Raw genomic sequence first — 17,713 nt, 5'->3', positions numbered from 1 at the left:
AAAAGGTGGCGCTACAAAGTATTAACTTAAGGTGGCTGAATAATTTTGCACGCCCAATTTTTCAGTTTTTTATTTGTTAAAAAAGTTTGAAATATCCAATAAATTTCGTTCCACTTCATGATTGTGTCCCACTTGTTGATTCTTCACAAAAAATTACAGTTTCATATCTTTATGTTTGAAGCCTGAAATGTGGCAAAAGGTCGCAAAGTTCAAGGGGGCCGAATACTTTCGCAAGGCACTGTATTTGTTTTGGTTATTACAAGTGAAAGCTTTGGAAATCAACTACCATTTGCTTGCAGGTATAGACTTGGCTTTCATTGAAAACGGCTACCTTTACCACACCAAGTATGACACGGCGGACAGGATTTTAACAGACACCATACAAAGAGCAGGTTAGTGAGTATTACTGAGTAATAACACTTACCTAGGAAGTCACAGATTCCAATTGAATGAGTTGTCAAGAAGGGGAACATTTTGAGGAAATGCATTGGCCTGTGATGTCATTGTTTACCCCTGAATGGAAACGGGATATGGAAAACCACTGTAAGGTATATTTTGGTTATGTATCTCTATTTGTTTGTAACTTTTATGAAAAGCATTTTCCACATTTCCTCACAAACAGTTACCGTGCTGCAATGTTATACGGTTCATGCTTATAAGTGTTCTGTGGCTACCTTTCGTCTGTCATACAAAAAGTACAAGAGAAACCACTAATGTGATAAGAGGCAGCTGCTTATACTGAAGGTTCAATGTGTTAAGTGTTCTGATGGCGAGACACCGTTCTCAGGGAAATGATGTGTTGTTGTTACTACTAGGTTCTAATTGGGAAGTGATTAATTTCTAATGTTGTTTTTTCTATTCAGGGTCAGTGATGTTGTTTACAGCAAGTCTGGTTTACACACAGCAAGGGTGTAGAAGGACAATGTTTTTGTTTTTCAAAATTAATTTAAGGTTAGTTCAGGGCCATTTACTTCCTTCCTGGTTTTAGTACTGAAAATAACCTACACAGTGTTGCTCCGTGGAGCAGTGCTAGTGTTTAAATTAGTGTTTGCCGGCATGTGCTGCTGAATACAGAGGACAGTTTGACCATAGCACATATCAGTACAATTATTACATATCAGTGTGCAATTACAATTTAAGCCAAAAGAACAGTAGCATGTGTATCCTGAATGTACGTCCGACCTTAATGTACAGCCAGCAAATTGGAGAGCTGATGCTTCTGTTTGAAGGACGGGGACTAGCTTCTCTATGCTTGGTTGATAGGATGAGACACTTGTTTAAACCAGGGCTGCGCAACCTGAGGTCCGTGGGATACATCTAAGCCCACTTTAAAATGATGCTAATTAGATAATGCAAGGAAACAAAGGTTGTTCCAGTTTTGTTTTTGTGTAAAGAATAAGTGTTTGGGTTCCTGAGCAGTAAAAGCAGGGCTGCGTGGTGTGCAGGATGTGTCATACAGTCAGGGGATTGCAGGTTCGAGTCCTGAATGTGCGAAGCCAGCAGTCTCTACTGAGGATTCCTGAGTGTGTTGCATTAGCTGTGGCACTCTCGTGCAGTTTTTAAAATTATACATAATAGACTATCATCTACTATTTAATTATATTAATTTGTTATGGCACATCACAAGTGCCATTATTTATCATTCATTACTGTTTCTGAACTCATGAATATTTGGCATACTTAAGTCACCCGCATATTATATTTTTGGCTTGGTTTGGCCAACTGCTTATAAACAGAAGTGATTTAAAGGTATTTTGGTCTCAAAGTAATAAAAAAAATGCTGGTAGTATTATTATTATTATTTAAATTGCAAATGTGTTATTAAGTTCCACTTAGAACCTTGTCATGTCATAAGGGGTTTATGCAGACATCAAGGGTGTTTGAGGAATGAACATGTGTGCCCTTGGGTAAGCTCAAGTTGCTCATTCCTAGTTTGAGCTTAAAGCTACCAACTAGCCGTGTGCCGATAAGTACGGTTTCACTTGTTTATACAATTACTGAGTATCAATCCGTAACAGTCTGACAGTGTTATTCCATATAGAACCTGTCTTGAAACTGCCTTTTTTTATACTTTAGAATTGTTGGGATTGTAATCCTGGGGAAGATGTAATCTCTGATTTAAGCTCGACAAAGAAATACACACAGTTTCCACAGCGGTAGCTCTTGAGTTTAAGGAAACGTCCCATTTACGTGATGAATCACTTGCATTTGCTAGTTTTGCAACATATTTTATTGTCAGTTTTTATGGCCTCGGTAAGGCAGTACGGTGGTAAAAATGTCAGCTCCCAGGATGAATTCATTTATTTGCTACTGATTGGTGCTCAGTTGTAAAGGTAATGAAATGTCAGCGTACCTTGTTTTGAAATAAACACATTTTAATGAATGGATTTTTTATTACCTGCTGACAAATACCTCTTAAAGTGATTGTCACATCCCTACTACCAACCTTGCTATTTAAACAAGCTTTTTCTTCTCAGGTGACAATATTCTGGCTGTTCTAAAGCTTCTCGCCTCGTCGGAGGAGCTGGCAGACTCATCAGAGTATCGGCATGGCAACATGGTGTTCTTTGATGTGCTGGGAGTGTTTATGGTGGCCTATCCAGCCCGGGTCGGTACCATTATCAATTATATGGTCACTGTTGCTGCTTTCATCTATCTGGGAAAGAAATGTTCCCTTCCTAACAATGTTGGTAAGTTAAAGATTTCAAAATTCCACTTGCATGCTTCTACACTCTAGAAGGGTTTCTTTCTATCTAGGGCACCTTGTTTTAATATTCAGAGCATTGGGGGCGTTGATAGGAAAAAACCTAAAACCTCACTATCCACTGTGGAATATTTGAATGGTATTGGGTAGACCTTATTGATTTTGATTACCAACTAGTCCATATCTATATACTTTCCTTTGTTCAAAATGGCACTTAATTTAAGCTAAATTGCCTAGTTTAAGGGACAGATGATATTAAGTTAAATGTGATTTTACTTGTATGAAACAGGCCTTAAAAAGGGGGTGTGATTATAATATTTTTTGCATCTTCCTTTTTACGTTTTTGTCAAGTCACGAACATGTTAAAACATGGTTCTTACCTCAACGTGTTTTGGTCTGAACACATCACATGTGCAGGGTACTGTTACAACTGCACAATCAAATTAAAGCCTGTATGTGAATTATAAATATCAAGTATCTAAATATCTTGACGGTATAAATGAGAAGATACCTGCATCCCTGTTATTGTTTTGTGAGTGGTACATTTCATGATGTACAGTGGTGGCAAAAATGTAATTGTGTGTGATGGGGAGCCCTTTTCCGTTTCTGTTGCAGGCGTCGTGTACATGAGAAGCCTGGTGTATGCCATTGGTGTCACACTGATGAGCTGGTTCATCACCTTAGTGTCCGTCCTCATTATAGCTGTGTTAATTTCTCTCACTGGACAGTCCATGTTCTGGTACACCCATTACTACGTGTCAGTCTGCCTCTATGGAACTGCAGGCATAGCAATGCTAATGCTCATTCATACATTAGCAAAGAAGCACTATTATGGAGTAAGTACACGTCTATTTTACTGTTTTTAAGGGAATATTTATGGGTCTGATGAAATAAGTTACGGTCATTGCGTTCAAGTTTTCCTGGGTCATCTTATCAAGCACACAGTGCGAGATAAAATACAGCTGCAGATTAAGTATTTGTGTGTCGGCAGGTTGCTGAGTGTTTTACTATCGTTACAGCCTCTATGTAACGATCTGCAGATACTAATATTTCTAGTGCAGGTGACCTTTGTTTTTTCAGCGCTAGTGCCTGCCACAGATAGGATCTGTTTTTAAAGGTTATGTGTTCTTGCACATTCATATATATACAGCCACCAAATGAGTAGGTTTGACTGTATAAATAAAAACAACAGCATAAGGTACAGAAGGATAAATATAGTATTATAGAATGAAATGTTCCGAAGCGGCAACATCAGATCTATATTCTACCAAAACAGTGCTGCAAAGGGAGCAATATTTGATATCACCACTAATGACGACTAGCCTGTTCAGAATAAAATCACAAAAACATTGTACCACAAAATATTTCCCACATCTACCACTTACTGATAATGTTGCTGAAGTCTCTATGCAAGGGTTTTCATAGGGCCAAATGCAACATTTTCAAACCTCAGCTTGGTAAAGCTGGTAATTTTAGTTCAGTCATTGATGGGCTTGAGAGTAGTCCTATGTCTGAGGGTTAAAATCTAGGTGTTAAATTTAACTCTGCGTTGTCTTTTGAGGCCCACATTAGAAATATCTGTAGAGGATCTTTTTTTTCATCTACGAAATATTGCTCACCTTCGATCATCTTTGTCAATGTTTGATGCGGAGAAACTGATACATGCCTTCATTTCATTGAGAATTGACTATTGTAATGCCTTGTTTGCGGGTGTTTCCACTAATGTTCTTAATGGGTTGCAATACATTCAAAATTTAACAAGAAAAAGAAAGCATGACCACATGACACCAGTTTTAGCATCTCTTCACTGGTTACCAGTTAAATATAGAATTGACTTTAAGATCTTACTGCTTGAATAGCCTGGGTCCATCTTAAATCAAGGATCTGCTTTCCTGCTACATTCCCCAGCACAGCTTGCGCTCAGCTAAAAATGGGAGATTGTGCCTTTTGCTCTGTGGCCCCTCGTCTCTGGAACTCCCTTCCAGGGTCTATCAGCGACTCAATCTGTTTATGTTTAAATCACTCCTCAAGACCCATTTTTATACACTGGCTTACTGCACTGTAGTTTTTATTGTATTGTTATATGTATATTTATTTATTTATTTATTTTTTAAATGTAAAGCACTGTGGAATTTCTTTTAATGAAAGGCACTATAAAAGTAACCTATTTAAGCCAGGTTGCTCAGCCAGTCTGTGTATGTACTCTACAGAACATGAACCAGCTCCAGGTGGGAGAGATGTACTTTGACGCCACACTGACGCTGTGGTGCTGTGCACTGGTCTACCTCACCCAGCAAGGGCTCTGCTCGGCCTATGTCCCCATGATCACAGTGGTCTTCCCTCTGATCACAAAGCTGCTGCTCCGCCAGGAAATCAAGCAAAGAGGTGGCTTATTTCATGAATTTGTAACAAGCAGCAGTGAACATTGTAATACTGGTAGCTTTACCAGCTGCGTACTGTCTTTGAGAACAAATGTTTATTACCCCATAATCATTCCTTGTATTTTCCCAAACTGGACTCGTTAGTAGACCCGTCTGGATGATGAAGGCTGTTTTCACAGAACGAGAAAGCCAGTCCTGTTAGACTGCTGTTGCCTTGATGTTAAGTCATGTTCAAAAATCCTGTGTAAAAAAAAAAATAAATAAATAAAATACATTACTTTGCCCTATAGTCAGGCACTTAAAGAACTATTGATATAACTATTCTATTTTAATTACATAAAGATTTTAGTGAAGAATTTTAGGGTCTTTTAATGAACTGAACAGTGGTGCATCTGAATGCTGCCGTCTTTAAACTCTAGGACACAAGCTTATTAAAGGGATGGACATGTTGTTTTATTCACAGATGGGATGAAACTGGGTAGGCAGAAGCACCGATATTGATGGTTTAAAACAACAGTTTGGTGGTAGCAGTACCCTGTTGCCTTGGCTACCAGCACAGAATTACGCATTGATTAGCATTGGCAGTTAAATAATTAAATTACTAAAGAAAAACTTTAATTCATTAAATACATGAATGGAATGAATATCATCACTAATAACAGCAATTTAATGCTATGAGTAACAAAACAAAGTTATGCTGAACTATTTTAGTGAAATCTTTCCAAGCATCCTTCCTAAATGTACCGTGTTCTTACTTAATATTTACTTTAATATGCTTTTGCTGGGCACTTCTTGACAGCTGAGCATCAGTCCCCTGATTTTTTACTTGCCTTTCTTTCTATAACCCCCCTGTAGATTCTGCAGGCAGCTATACAGTATTTCCAATGCTGAAACTTCTGTTTCTGGACTGTGAAGGGCACCTGTTGAGTTAAACAAGTTTGGTGGGATCGGAAAAAACGCAGATGAATGAACGATTTGTCATCTACATATTTCTTAGGTTTATTTTGTACCTGTTTATTATCTTGCATGGTCTTCTATTGTTGTTTCTTATAAGATGATTATATGCCTATATCTTACAAACCTCATCTTCTGTCTATTCCAGATTCATTTCTTCTAAAACCACTCCTCAAGACTGATGGTGGGGAAGCAAATCAGTATTGCACTGTGCACTGAAGCCTGTGCAACATTGATATGCTTCCCCATAATTAGCCTTGCAGTGTTGTTTTAGAAGCAATTTTTGCTGGAATAGCCATTTAACTAGAAAAGCAATAGTAAATCACACTGAGCACACACAATGATATTAAACATGTAAGAAATAAAATATCAAGAAAAAAAAAAAGTGTTTTCACTTTACCGAAATGTGTTGGAAAGTCTGTTATAGCGCGAGATCACAAATTTTAGGACTGCAAGATTAAGATTCACTGGTGGTTAGATCATTAAAATAGACCAATACTTTGTTTATGTGCTGTGCAGAATATGTTGGTTCAGGGTGTAATTGAGGGTGTAATGTTCTGTTAATAGTCCATGTTTGTTCCCACAGGAGCCACAGTCAAGTACACTGCCCTGTACCTGCTGGGGCTGTCTCTACCCTACGTACACTTCATGTTTCTCATGTGGGTGGTGTTTGAGATCTTCACTCCAATTCTTGGGCGCAGTGGCACGGAGATTCCTCCAGATGTGGTTCTGGCTTCCATTACTGCAGGATGCATCATTATTCTGTCCTCCTACTTTGTAAGTATGTTTGCAATGAATCCCAAACATGCTCCGAGCTCGAACTGACTAACGTCAGCACAAAAGGATGATACATAAGGCCTGTTTTAGGCCCACTATTGAATAAAAAAAAATGAGTCTTGGAAAAGTTTAAATTCACTGCCCAAAACAACAGGGATACCTTTTGTAGAGCCGCTTTTCCTATTGTGCTGAAGCTTGCTTAGTATATCTAGGCATGAGAGATGCTACTGATGTGCCTGTTTTGTTTGTGCTTATATATGCAGCAAGCTTACATTTTCACATACTGTACAATGTGTCTGGAACCACATGGACATTTCCACTGGGCTGATTGAATAATGGAGGTTTTACTGTACATTTAAATATGTATTCAGTCAACGTATCTACATTACATGCCAGCTAAAACTCATTGGGACTAGGAATACCAGAGTGTTGTAAACAAATTTAGCATGTTCCGGTTATTTGAAAAAGTAAAACCGAAAAATAAGTTGACCAAAATAATTATTACCAAAAAATGACGGCTTCTGCATAGAGCACTTGGTGAAAGGGTTAAATGTTCATAGTAGTGAAATAATAAATAAATAAAATATAGAATGCTGATATGAATTTCCTTTTACAATTTTTAGATACACTTAATTTACCTTTCCAAAAGCACGAAGCGGACACTAGTGGTGCTGGCTTCCATTTTTGGTGTGGTGGCAGTGCTGGTTTCCTGTGGCATGTTCTTCCCCTACAGCTGCGATTCAGCTAGCCCACGGCCCAAACGCATCGTCCTCCAGGTGAGAAGAGCTTGGAGAGAACGTTGTGGTCATTCCTTATGGGTTAAGTCACGCATGAGTTTGATGAGCTCAACTTCCCCCCCCAAGTTTATATTGGTCCCTATCTCAAATCCACTACATAATTTGGCATTATTTTCAGTCTCTGCTTGAGATACAGAACTGAATGTACCCTGCCTAAGTGTAATCAGTGCCATCGCCCATCACCTCATGAGCCCTGGCACCAAAATAAAATAAAGGAAACAAACAAAGCCTTGCTCATTTCACAGAGGTCCTCTTCACCATACATCCATGTTTGCAGATTCTCATTTTCAGTGGTGACCTGGGCAACAGTGCTAGGTAACTGACTTGAATAGATCTGAAAATGTATCGGTTTAGGGGTGAATTTAGTCATACCCAGATAACACTGCTGCTCTTTAATATCCACCTTGTAGACAGGACCTTGGTCTTTTTGTAAGGAAAATGTATCCTGTTATGAATACTAGGTATTGTTTTCTTCTTTTCACTATGTCCCTGCATTACAAGCATGCAAGTGAGTACATGCAGTACTGTAGGCTCTATATTGCTGTTGGACTAACGTGCATTGATGTAGACTGCCCTTTTTTTACCCTAATCGGACCCCTTGCTGGCTGCATATGAATCACTGCATACTTGTCTCTTCTTCAAATATATACAAAGTAATAGTGAACAAGCTAGTTCACAAGTGTATCGGGTACACCAAATAGTTTATCACCATTTATCACCATTGCAAAATGACTAGATGTAACATTCAGTTCCTTTTTTAACCCACTTAAAATACACTGAATGGTAACTGTCAAGAACACAGAAAAAGGTCTCCAGCAATGTATTGTAAAGTAACTTGGTCACTGTGCCACCATATTGTTGTAGCATACCACCAGGACCTTCCATGACCTCAGTGGAGAAGTCGTCAAGAAGGACTCTGGGATCTGGATCAATGGGTTTGACTACACAGGAATGAAATATGTGACTCCACACATCCCTGAAATAAATGACACCATTCGAGCCCCATGTGACAAACAGGTTCCCTTCTGTGGCTTTCCCTGGTTCCTGCCTGTTGAGTTTCTTGTTAAGTGAGTAATAGAGATGGGATACTATGGGAAAGTTGAAGTTTTAATTCAACAGTGTTCAGTATGTGAATTTTTCTTGAATCTCCAAATCTTGTCCCAGGTGCCATTTTGATAATAAGATTATTACTCTGGATACAGTATTTATTATTTTTGTTTTTTAACATTTAAATCTTACATGCTTGATTTTTAAAATGCTAATTAGGAAATGTAGGTAGGTGTAGGTTAACAGTTTAGGCTAAGGGACAGCTGGCTTAACAGAATTACCTTAATCATTTAAATATGTGGGTTCATTTATGCCTGTGCCTTGTTCACCAGGAAAAATTGGTACTTGCCTGCCCCAGAGGTGTTTCCAAAGACCCCTATTGAGTTCGCACTGCTGTCAAAGCAACAAACAGACTGGGGGACCACCAAGCTATCATTTGAAGTCAAAGGTAGGAAAGACAATTCATTACCCTACTGCTCATTAGTTCACTGCTCCCCTAATGGAGCATCATCGCCAGCGAATGTATTTGTCTGCTTGACTTTGTTTCTCACAGCTTTACCTCGGTATTTATTCCCGAATGTTTGTATTAGCCCTTGTGTGGCTAAATACATTTTCATGAAACTGAAAAGTCTACGATTCAAGTTCCAGTTATTCTGGTGCAATTCATGTGGAACATGAATCCAAAATGTGGGCAAGCATATCAGTTTCCTATATCGGAAACATATAGAAAATAAAAAGATTAACTGCACAAGCATAAGGACAGCAGGGACAATAGGATTCCCATTACCTTGGCTCCCATCGTTTTGGAGCACAACTATATTGCTCAACACATCTTTTAATCTGGAATGGCTTGCTTTCTCCTGCCTTGCTTCTTTGTTCATGGACAATACATGTGTTACTGTCTCCTCTTTAAGGACCCAGCCACATGTCCCTGTATCTTCTGCCCCGCCATGGAGCAGCACTCACCAGCTGGTCCTTCGGTGATGGCACTCCGCAGTTTGACCTCGGTGGGGAGTATTTCATTTTCTACTCCCACGGGCTGGACGCCCCAGCCTGGCGCTTCTGGTTCGAAGTGCAGGTGAGTAAAACAAGACGATATATATTCCTTAAGTGTTATAAAGGATGTTGGTTGTAGAACTTCAAGTATCATGTTAATGTGTTTTAACATCACCAGTTGTTGTGGTTTAAAGGGTACATCAGCACTATGTGAAAGTTAAAACATAAACTATCCCACCTTGCTGTTCCGAATGTATTTGGTCATTATATAATAATCCGTATGCGCTCAAACATCTGCACAATAATGCCTGTCCAATGCTATGTCCAAAATCAATGTTCTCGAGCACCTCTTCTGAGCCAAAAAACATGACTTCCGCATGTACCCTCACATGTGCTCTGAAACGTACCGGCGCATGCCCATTGAAGCGTTGTATAAGCTATATTACCTCCGTGTGGAAACACACTAGTCTGTGACAAACATGGTGTGTCTACTTTTCCATAAGGAATGAACTTGTATCTGCTTTCATTTTGTGTAGTAGACATCTTTCACATTGTACATTATTATGACTGATGTATCATTGATGTATTATTATGATTAATGTTGCATTCAATAAACAAAAATGTCTGTGCTGTATAAGTAGTTGCGGGGAAAAGAAAACCCAAGACAGAATTGTTCTCCTTTTCAACTAATGAAGGGACCTACCCACAATTATAGCAGCACTGTGTTATTTCAATAGACAGCTGGACAATAGTAGTATAGCTGAACTGATATTTTCAACAAAATTATTTTATTATTATACATTTATATACACAACTTAATGCAATCTCAATTGTGTTTCTTTACAAATTCCTTCATTGATTCTTTTTATTAACTTCTTTTAAGTATTTTGAAGTGCAACATTATTATTATTATTATTATTATTATCCGTGTTATTATGCGCAAGTCACCACTTACCTTGTATTACTACTGATGCTGTTCTACAAATCTATTTTTCTACTTTACCGTAAATGCTATTGAAGACTGTGACATATAAGATCATGGGCGAATGTTTGAGCCGTCTCTGACTTAATTTACTTATGAATAATTATAAACAGAACAAGGTCATGTGCCATGGCAAGACTTTTATTTAGTTTTTACTTTTAAAACAGTCCGGTAAACAGATATGGCTCATAGTCATAATCTTTAAAACTCTGAGCTTGGTAATGTTGGGATGTGTCACATAGAATACAAACGTGTTGCTGGCTTTGTTTTACAATGTATAGAATAATAAGACCTTGATAATATTTTTGTTTGTTTGGTGAATCTCTTTATGCAGGCATTCTTCTTGTCACGGATTTGTGCCACAGAACAATTTAGTGAACAAAATGTTATTTATCAAAAGCAAACAAACAAAAAAAAAAACTTTGCTTAAAATTAGGTCACATGTTCAAGCTGTGTGAATGATGGACCTTTTTGTGTCATTTTTAAAAGCATTAAAAGTGCACATTTTTCATTTAAATGCTGGATATATAGACTGCATGTATGCTCCAGTTTATTTTTGCTTATTAATAAACCTATTTTAATGCAATTTGCATAATCGGAAAGTAAATGTCTAGGTGTTAAATACACCACCTGCAAGCCACGACTGCTGGGACTGCATAAAATGATGAACTTGTTTTCAGGCGTGACGTGTTTTGAGGCACGTGTTTGGTGTGTGTCAAGGGTGTTAACCTTGCTTCCGACTGGTCAATTTCATTTCACGCGACGAAAAAAAAATAGAAACAAGTTCTATTTTAACGTTGCAACCTTTTCTCAAAGCGGCGTCGCTCGCTGCTGGTGTGGATCCTCCCATTTGACTGCAGTGACTTCTAAATGATTCGCTCACGTCCAGTGTGGATGCAGCTTTACACCAGCTTGCATAACAAATTGATCATGTGAGGTTCAGCCCACTACACATAATGTATCAGGGATTACATTTTTGTCGAACCCTTTATCACCTTTTCAGTTAATGAAAATAGTTATTCTTAATAGTTATTTAGTTATAATAGCTATTCATTTAAAGCAAGGACTTTGCTATCTTAAATAGAAGAACAATTTTATAAAAAATGGTCATTCTGCAAAGTATTTTTCTTTGTGTGTCTTACAAAAAAAGTTAAGAACAAAATTAAGAAAAATGGTAGTGAACAGCAGTACAAACTTAAGGAAAATGTTGGATTTGAGAAGATGTCTTAAGAATGTTTCAAGGATACGGCCCGACACATTAGTACAGTGCTGTGTTTTCTATGTTCCAGGCCCCTAAGTCCAACTCAGGGGAGGAGATGATCTCTATTGGCATTGCGTCTCACTACTTCTTTGGGGAGGATCAGAAGACTCCTCAGCTGATGGAGCTACTCCACAGGTTTCCTGACTGGTCCTTCCCTTCCCACTGGGTCAGCACTTACAACCTCTACCAATACTAGAGTCAACACCACACCTACCGACTCAGACAGACTGCTGAAGCTTGAACGGGAAATGCAACAATTCCACAGTTTGATTATTTTGTTTTTATTTAATTAACCCCCAAACATACTTATTTACTAAAGACTGTAAAACGCTGTACTAAAACAGTTATGGGTTAGTGTTAGGATTTTTTTTTCTCTCTATCCCCCATTTTTCTTTTATACCATGGTTCAGAGGATTAGAGATGGATGTGAAGCCATTCTTGCCTTTTGACAGCTGCTATGATCTCAAATAGCAAAATCAGCCTTTTTTTGGGAGACTACGTGTAATGAGATCTGGCAGTCTCAATCCAGTTCCAGATGAAGAGGCTGCATACAGTAAACTGATTGAGTTGTTAGCAGCTGCAGGGAGGCTATTTAATGAGCATAGAGCCTGTACTATTGTGAGGCACATAGACAGTGTCATACCTGTGGATAAAAAGGGACTTCAGTCGCTAGAGCTTTCCGTACATAAACTTTGCAAAGCACTGAATGCTGTTAGCTTAGATACGTTGTGTTCATACAAGACAAAGAACAGCATTTTTCCAGTGCTGATATAGTTTGAAGTTTGAAACAAGTAAAAAACATAATTTTATGCAAAATTAGACTTTTGCTCAGTCACCATTTAAAACAGTTTTGTTCATGTTTGTGTCTTTGACAAGTGTAGTTCAGGGGACTCTACTGTCTTATTCATTTGGACACGTGGCCATGGAAACGGTCTATACCTAAAATTCTTGTTTTAAAAAAAGATAAATGCTTTTATTTTTTTATTTTGTAAATTTGTGAAAGTAAAGGAGCATGGTACAGGAAACATTGTAGTTTAATGGTTACTGTTTTGGGAGGGCTGTGTTATGCTATTGGACTGGGACACTAATAAAACACATTTTTATTGTCAGACTTTTTGACATGTTGAACATCTGGAAAACCTTGCAGTATGTCTGTTGGAGACTTGAGCCTGAAAACAGTTCCTGTTTCACATACAGGCCTGGTGTTAAGATTTCTTCAGTGCAAAATGTTTGCTTATAGTGCAATGTTAATACATCTTAGCTGCCAAACTGTATGGAGCGAATTCACAAAACACTTTACTGCAAAGTGCCATTAGCACCAAGAGAAACACTGTTGGTTAGAAAAAAAAAAATTAAGAATACCTCCGACTCCTTGGATTGCATTTTTTGGTTGTTTTTGTCAAGTTTTATATATTTTATGGTGGTTTTCTAGTTTTTAAAAAGTTGCACAAATAACACTTTGGAGTATGGCTTTTGAGTTTCCCCCCATAGTCTTGAATAATGACATGAGTTCAGCTTCTGGTTCTGGTGAAAAACCACAAAAGACGGGAGCAAGTCTAGAGTAAAATCATGATATATTTTAATTATTTTGACCCCAATACTTAAAATAATAAGATATATTGCCGATATTTTGGCTGGGAGGAAACTGGGGAATTATAATGTGCTGTTGGTGCTCTAAAGCCAAATATAGCCTGCTAGGATGTGGTTAGAGAGCTGTTTCCATATCTATAGAAAATTGATTACTGCCCACAAATAAGTTTAATATTCTAAATCAGCTTTTAGTCCAACTAGTTCTTGTGGGTACACTACCATATATTTAATGCCATTGCTGGTGATAACAGAAAAGCTTTAAAATGCATATCACATTAGTTTCCCTCCAGTATTTGTATTCCAGGAATGAATTAACCTGCATAGACTCTGTTTAAGTAGTAAGAGAGGCAAAGCTGACTAATTCTAAGTCCTAAAAACTAAGCTGTGAACAAAAAGCTGTCTGATTTTATTGTGTTTTTACTAATTTAAATGTAGTCACTGTGGTTTTATTAAATCAAAGAATGAGGGAATGTCTTATTGGTCCATGGCTAAAATTAAACTCCTACATGGATTCTTAAGATGATGATTAAACAAGACAAGCCGACAAAAAAATAAATAGGCAGGTTAGACTAAACATAAAAGGATAAGTTAATGTACTAAAAAGGTGGAAAAGAATGTTCAATGGATATCAACTAGCCAATACTAGCTTTTATATAGTTCCTAACCAACACTTTTTGAAAATGTGGTGATTGTTGATGTCAATTCTATAAAAAGAGATCAGTGTAGGTAGCATGAGTGTTTTAACATGGTGACTGAACTGAGTCTGATCAAAACGACAGCTCCTGTAGACCTGGATATGGAGCCCTTTTCACACTGGCATGCTTTACCTGGGTTGGAACCTACCCGGGTCAGGACCTGGTGTCATGCGGGTTGGGTACGTGAGTTCACACTGCTTTTGATAAAGCAGGGTCGACCTGGGTGACAGACAAATGTACACAATATGCGTATCAATGCCCCGGAAGCAGCTTGTTACTGACGCTTACATCCAAGCGTCTTTGCATTGAGCAAATGTTGATTAGAGCAAATGTTTCTTCATCCCTGCTGCAATCTGGCTCATTGTGTGTCTCACAAATATGGCTAAACAGAGACATTCATTGCGGAAGTGAAACCTTCACGCAGGTGTGGCTGTTTGTTATTTCGTCGGCTTATGAACGGCTTATTTAAAACTGCTAATCTTATTTAAAAATTTGACACTGTGAGCCATTTTACATTTCTCAGGATAACTTATTTTAAGTGTCTTGTTTTAGATTTAGCTTTTTTGCAAATCAATGTGTTTGTTGCTTTTTTTTATTATAAAATTATCATTTATTTTTCTTCCTTTAAGATTTTGAATTTGTGTATGGTAATTCATAGTAAACAATGTAAAAATGTTTGTTGTAAATCTACTGACAAAAGTAATGGATCTTGCTTCTAGCTGATAGTCTTACTGCGGTGGGAATCCATTGTTCTGTGCAAAAGAAATGCACCTACAACATCAAGGGGCAAATTTAATGGACCTGATTCACTAAGCAAGTTTACCCGGTTTTGTTTTACTAAATGGCAAAAAATAAAAGCTTTATGTAACAACATTTAAGTAATGTTCTCATTTAGCTTTGCGTGTGTAAGGTGGAAGATAATTTCCCTGGCTCGGTACAGGCGCAGTGTTGGCTACACAAGACCACACCTCAGTCCTAACCTGCACAGTTTCACAGTTTTACCCAAAATGGCTTTTTCTTTTTCTCTTCCCCCCCCCCCCCCCCCTCCCCCCCCCCCCCACAAAAGCGCTGTTGCCCTTCCAAACACAGTCATGTGATCTCACGGGGGAGTTCAAAGAGAAAGGGACAGCTACATCCAGATTCATTTGTCATTCATTTCCCTATTGACATCCATTTTGAGGGTGTGGACTAATTCCAAATGAGTTAGGAGCTAGTTTAATTTGTGAGATTCAAAACCTGCTTTTCCACCAAGCACCACCTTAGGTATTTCTTGCAAAGAAAACTTAGCACTAAGGGCAAAAATGCTTAGTGAATCTATCACAACGTGCCTTCATGTTCCAGATACATTGAAGATTAAAATAGATCAACAAAAGGCTGAATCTGCCATATAGAAAATAACAACACTCGGGCCAGGTTTAGTTAAAGTTGGCTTGCTCACAAGTTGCCTTGAAAGCATCTGATAAGGGAAGAGACAACACTGTCAGAACTAGTCTATACTACATGAATAGATCCTTGTACTTGGTATAGGGGACTCTCGCATAGTTCTCTACTATATACAATTGTTTTGGGTTGCAGTGGAGAGGTTAACCATAAAATTAAATGTAAAAGAATTAAAGCAGCACATAATCATTAAGTAAAGTGGATAAAGTAGCACATTTCTTTACTACAGAACTTGTCACTTTTTTGTTTCGCTCTTTACATTGTTACATGGCTTTTTCCTTAAAGATTGGAGATGGCGTAAACATGATGCCAATTGTGGCCCAATGTAAACTTGCATCACGGGAGGTGAAGAATCAGGCTAATAGCTGCTGCACTATTCCCCAGTGGTGCTGTACCTCCGCTGCTATGCAGAACCCTTTGCCTCTTATATGTTGGCAGAATGAACCTTTTCCCACCACCATTGGGTGGGGTTGCTGTCAAAGCATCAGCCAGCCAGCCAGCCAGCCAGTCACTTTGCTCAAGGCCTTCTGTCCACTTTGCTGGGCACTGTGGGCTCTACCATTTAGCAAAGTACAGTCCAGTGGGTATCAATTAAAAAAAAAGATGGACTAAACGACTGCCTGGTCTGTGAAGTGAAGTGAATAATTGCAGGGTTGTTATAGCTCTAAATTTGGATTGCTTATGCATGCCAAAGCTAGTCTGCTACACGGTGTGTGTGTGTGTGTGTGTATGTATATATATATATATATATATATATACACACACACACACAAGGCAACGTTTCCAAAAGCAGGGGACAATGTTTTTTATTTATACAGCATTAAGAAGAAAATTCTAAATTTTGACTTGCACTCTTAGAGTAAATAATTTTGGTTACTGAAAAAAAAAAAAACATGTAAAAATGGCTGTTCAAATAAATGGATGGTTTTGTAAAAAGATTTTCATTTTGTGTTATTACCTGTCTTGTTTAATTTCATATAATTATAAGAATTACATCATTTGTATATATTTTTTGTATTATTTCAACACACGCTTTAGTTGGAACCATCTCCCTTTGAATAGATGGCAAGAGTAGACACTTATGAATAGTTTTTCCCACCATGCTCCAGCTCTCTGAAATGCTTCACCAGGGATCATCAGAAATGCTGATTACCTGGCAAAGTTTAAGTCATGGCTAAAGGCCAATTTGGTATCTCAACCCTTTGGAGTGTGAACACATTTTACATTTTTGTATTTTATTTAACTTTTTTCGGTTTTTGATCGTGAAGCGCTTTGCCATGAAAGGAGCTATATAAAAATGATTGTATTGATTGATTGATATTGACAGTAATATCTGGGAAGTGAAGCGTGTTTAATATTGTTGCAGTACTGTTTCAATTTTCTGAGATAGCAAGAGTCTGTCTCATGTAGGCCACCAGAGCCACAAGGTAGGCCAAAAAGGACAAACTAAAATTGAATAACTTTCTCTTCAACTACAATGCTTAAAATCCTCTTTGTTCACAATTTGGGACCTTGTAATAGAAACACCTATAAAGACATATGCAACCCAGAGGCCTGCCTTGCAGATGACAGCTTGCAATCCCTGACATATCTGTGGGCTTGAGCAGGCCAAGGGGTTTTGTTGATTAGTTTCAGTTGTGTAACTGATTTGCACGAAAGGGCTGGTATTCTCTATGAATGGATTAGTCTGTATTCAGTGGCTACCTAGACAACGATTTTATGAATTTACACAGCACTGGCTTTATCCATGTCTTACCCCAGAAGCAAAAATATTTTTTTATAGCAGAGCTATCATTTTCATTAGAACATCTGCCATGCAGTCTGCATCAGCCAGACAAAACTGACTGCAAGTTTTGACTACTACCCCTGTGATTAGAGGAACAACTATTCTTTGTGGAATGAATGTCCTAAAAGTAGATAAAGCTGTAACAGGCAAATCAATTGTTTTAACATGGATATCTCGACCAGCATAGATTCTCACAGACCACAATCGTGTACATTAGAATGAGAAGATGAGTACACTCCAGCATCACAGTTAACAAAAGGCTGAATCTGCCATATAGAAAATAACAACACTCGAGCCAGGTTT

The 17,713-nt window shown here is 38.1% G+C and overlaps 1 protein-coding gene across 1 annotated transcript in view; it reads left to right on the top strand.

The window, feature by feature from the left end:
* LOC117409355 (endoplasmic reticulum metallopeptidase 1-like) overlaps positions 1-16,562 on the top strand; it is a 34,281-nt gene extending 17,719 nt beyond the window's left edge. The window contains exons 6-15 of the mRNA XM_058993424.1: positions 300-392; positions 2,478-2,690; positions 3,320-3,540; positions 4,915-5,089; positions 6,626-6,816; positions 7,440-7,592; positions 8,478-8,680; positions 8,993-9,108; positions 9,575-9,738; positions 11,928-16,562. Of these exons, the coding sequence (XP_058849407.1) occupies positions 300-392; positions 2,478-2,690; positions 3,320-3,540; positions 4,915-5,089; positions 6,626-6,816; positions 7,440-7,592; positions 8,478-8,680; positions 8,993-9,108; positions 9,575-9,738; positions 11,928-12,095 (1,697 nt within the window). The 3' untranslated portion in view covers positions 12,096-16,562. The remainder of the gene's footprint in view (positions 1-299; positions 393-2,477; positions 2,691-3,319; positions 3,541-4,914; positions 5,090-6,625; positions 6,817-7,439; positions 7,593-8,477; positions 8,681-8,992; positions 9,109-9,574; positions 9,739-11,927) is intronic.
* Positions 16,563-17,713: the final 1,151 nt, after the last annotated feature.

The sequence above is a fragment of the Acipenser ruthenus genome, chromosome 2, assembly GCF_902713425.1.
Source record: "Acipenser ruthenus chromosome 2, fAciRut3.2 maternal haplotype, whole genome shotgun sequence".
Taxonomy (NCBI): Eukaryota; Metazoa; Chordata; class Actinopteri; order Acipenseriformes; family Acipenseridae; genus Acipenser; species Acipenser ruthenus.
This window is presented reverse-complemented; position numbering and strand designations above follow the sequence as displayed.